We start from the raw sequence: 3,939 nt of genomic DNA on the forward strand, positions 1-3,939 counted from the left end.
CGATATTGGAGAAAAGCACCTGGCGGTCTCTGTACGTGATGACGCTGCGGTCAGACATGTCCACCGAGAACTCGGGCGCCATCAGGAAGACGCTGATCAAGATCTTCAGGGACTTCAAGTACGACGCTTCCGACGTCATGATTTCAAACATTGCCTGGGAACAATTTGAATGGGGAGAGATTAACATGCTTCATTTTTTTTTTATGTAGTTATGTAGTTGTTCTTACTGCTCCATCAACACAATAACTTACATCTTAAGATGCTTCCTGCAAAAGGAGGATGTCATAAGAATCATTAGACTGAACTATTCCTTACGGCAAACCCTAAAATTCAGCTTGCACAACCCATGCCTTATGGCCTTAATCTGCATTTTAAGAGTTTAAAAATTCTTCATCTTTTCAACTTTACAGTCTTCAGACTGACACAAACCTCTATTGAGTGCTCAGATTACTTTTTTTTTCTAAAACTATTTGATAGCAAAGTCACTACCCTGTATTTTGATGCAATAAAACGCAACTTTCTCTTGAAAAAAAAAAAAAGAAAGAAAGAAAAAAATCTTATTTTTCTAATTACAGACAGAAAGACCAAAAAATGGAGAAAATGATCGGGTAGGGGTGTCAATATTTCAAACAATGCCTGGAAATACTCTCAACAGGATGAGGCCATCAAGAAGTTTGTGACTTAACATACGATGCTTCACGTGACAGGATTGAAAACATTGCCTGGAAACAATACCTGCCAGGAAAGGTCATGAAGAAGCTTAATTCTTTTACACTACTGAACTATGGTAGTAACATTCGACAAGTTAATGAGAATTAAGATGAGGAAAAAGAGGAAAAAGTCTGAGCTCAGATAAGATCAAAGATGAAGAAGAAGTCCAAGTTAAGACAGCAATAAAGTAGAAGAAGTGGAGGAGGAGGAGGAGGAGGAGGAGGAGGAGGAGGAGGAGGAGAAAAAGAAGTCCCGCAAAAATATCTTACCTCTTGAATTTTCTTTTCTTTATCCGAAATGTTTTTCAGGATGCCACTGTCAACGACCTAGAAAAGACACAGATACACGTGTCCAGACATGGAAGGTAAGAAAGAAGGAAACCCAAACTGTGTAGTTGAGATCTTCATTCAGAACTTGCTTGATATTCTACACACATTCTGGGTCTCTGCTTTCTCAGTGGGGCAAATAATAGGAATACCCATGATGTGTATATCGACTACTTAGTGTAAGACTCCACCATATGTCGTTCACGATAGAGTATTACACTGTGCAGTCATATAGTGAGAAAGACCATTTTCATTTTTTCCATAAAGGGAGACATAATAGTATCCCCATGACCACCACCATTATCCAATTCCTAACAAATTTCATTTTTCCAGGGGTTTTTTTTTTCTTGAAGTATAACGATTACCACCAACTGACACATCATTTTTCTATGTAACTTACAAATAGCCATAACATATCATTTTCTTAGTAACTTATAAATAACCATTAACACATAATTTTTCTATGTAGTTTACATGATTTTCTATACAACTTTCAAATAACCGGCAACAATCTGGAGACTTTAGGGACAAGCCTCAAAGGACAGGGAGGGGTGGGGAGGGAACCTACCTCTGGCATCTGGCACCACAGCGCCCTGTGCAGCGTCCCGCCGTTCTTGAACACGTCCTCGATGACCGACCGTCTCTGTGGCTTGTCCCGAGCGCTCAGACCCCCACCACCAACACTCAGACGGTTGTTCTGTGCAGACTTCCCACTGCTGCTGCCACCACCCCCACCACCACCGTTACCGCCACCGCCACCGCCACTACCACTGGAAGAGTTAGACGTCGCGGCCAGGCTGGAGTTGCTGCTGCTCTCCTCCAGGAGACGCTCCACGTCCTCGTAGATGGACTGCTCGTCTGGACACACATAAACAGTTCCGTGTTGAGAATAATGCCGGTGGTAAAAATGGAAAGATCAGCAGAAATAGCTGTAATAATGGCTAAAGTAATAGCATTCACGATAAAAACAGTGACAATACCGGTAAAATGACCCCCCAAAAATTAACAATTTAGAACAATAGTACAAGTAAAAATGCCAATGATAATGACAATAATATTAAGATAAATAATGAAATCATCAAAATTCATGTGATAATAATAAACAATAAAAACAAACAATTAAAAAAAAAAAATTACAATAACAACAACTATAGCAAAATCAAAAGATGTAAACAGTTCGTTCCACAGGGTTTTTTGGGTCAAATTTTTGCACCTCACACTTAGACACAAAGCGACTGTGAATCCCTGATTTTTAGGAAAAGGTTACAACCTATGCGTAATGATATGATGTAATTTCCACCCAAAACTCAACCAGTAGTAAGTACAGCAATGATATCAATATTGGCATTAACAAAAAAATGTTAAATAATGATAGTAATAACTGTTCAGTGTAAGACTCCACCATACGTCAGTTAGCAAAATGGTGTATGGCGGAGATACACTACGCAGCCCATTAGAATACAAAACGAGACCAAACAAACAAGAGTAGCATACCGGCATGTCCGTGCTCCAGGTACTCTTCATCCGACAGGTCGTCCGACTTATCCGATCGGATCACCTGGATCATCTTGTCCTTGCTGTACCACTGGTACAACGGCTCGGACTCAAAGCGGCTGACGTAGATGTCCGAGGCCTTCCCGTAGATGTGCTCATCTTCCTGGAGGTGACCGCAACAAAGAGGAAGAACCATACACGAAAGAGATATAATACTGCCACTTTTCTCCTCGACAATGTGCTACCTTAGAATTACAAAGTTGTATCTGACATTTTGGACCATTTCGAGTTACTAAGACTATACGGTCAGAAACCAAATCTTCTATGTGCTATATCAAAGCCGTAAGAAAGTTTGAGTTCGTTGGATCAAACCGATGGTGTCAAGCACAAATGAGAGATCTCCCAGAGGGCTTATTTTACAGGAGAAGCTTGAAAACTATTTACCTAAAACTATCAAAGACCACTCTAACTCAAATTTGGCATAAATGAAAATGAAAAACACTAGTAAAAAACAAAAACTTTCTTGGTTGAAACTTTAGGAGATGGATGGTGTTTTTGACCTTGCTTTACAATATAGTACTGTAGTACAAAATAAGGTTTCAGAAAATAATCTCTAAAAATTATAGGCCTACACAATAAATAAATTTTTAAAAACTACTCCATGCATTTTAATGCAATGAAAAAAAACTACAATGTGAATCCTCTCCAACCCCCATCCACTCCACAAAGTGTTTTAGAAAATGATCTCTAAAAATGTCATTCCCAAAATGCACAGAATAAATATTTAAATAACTACTCCACGAATTCTTTAATGCAATGAAAAAAATTGTGTTAATACTACAATGTGACTTCTCCCCCAAAGTGTTTTAGAAAAGTCTTTTAGAAAAGTCTTTTAGAAAATAATGTCTAAAAATTTAATTCCCAGAATGCACTGAATAAATGTCTAAAAACTACACCATAAATTCTCCAATGCACTGGGGAAAAGAAGGTGTAACAACTACAATGTAAATCCTTCCCCAAAGTGTCCACTTACTAAATCTACGTAGAGATTATCATCATTGTTGTAGGCTCGTAGTTCGGGGAAGGCGTTGATGTCTGGGTAGATGTAGGAGGATGATGTGGAGGCCGTGGAGGCAGACGACATCGGACGGCTCGACCCACTCGACTTACGACTGGTAGACAAACAAAAGAAAGAGATGAGAAATGACATACGCACAAGTCTGTTGTAACTGTAATCGTTAATGTTTTGTGCCCCCCATGGACACAATTTTAGTCATTCACATGACTCTCAATTCAAGACAAAGAGGAGAGCAAAGAATAAAAACAGCCTTTAGGCATTTTTATAACATAAATGAAGGAGAGAGAGAGAGAGAGAGAGAGAGAGAGAGAGAGAGAGAGAGAGAGAGAG

At 39.2% G+C, this 3,939-nt stretch overlaps 1 protein-coding gene across 2 annotated transcripts in view; it reads right to left on the bottom strand.

Annotated features, from left to right (window-relative positions):
• The window catches only part of LOC101858821, a gene marked incomplete at its 5' end in the record, with an annotated part of 29,322 nt that overhangs the window by 15,439 nt on the left and 9,944 nt on the right, over positions 1 to 3,939 (bottom strand). For both annotated transcript variants that reach the window (XM_013090181.2, XM_013090180.2), the window contains 5 exon segments: positions 1 to 154; positions 981 to 1,037; positions 1,606 to 1,895; positions 2,532 to 2,694; positions 3,565 to 3,703. The exon segment at positions 1 to 154 is cut by the window's left edge and continues 25 nt beyond it. In XM_013090181.2, coding sequence (XP_012945635.1) covers positions 1 to 154; positions 981 to 1,037; positions 1,606 to 1,895; positions 2,532 to 2,694; positions 3,565 to 3,703 — 803 coding nt within the window.

Source organism: Aplysia californica, unplaced genomic scaffold (assembly GCF_000002075.1).
Source record: "Aplysia californica isolate F4 #8 unplaced genomic scaffold, AplCal3.0 scaffold01167, whole genome shotgun sequence".
Classification (NCBI taxonomy): domain Eukaryota; kingdom Metazoa; phylum Mollusca; class Gastropoda; order Aplysiida; family Aplysiidae; genus Aplysia; species Aplysia californica.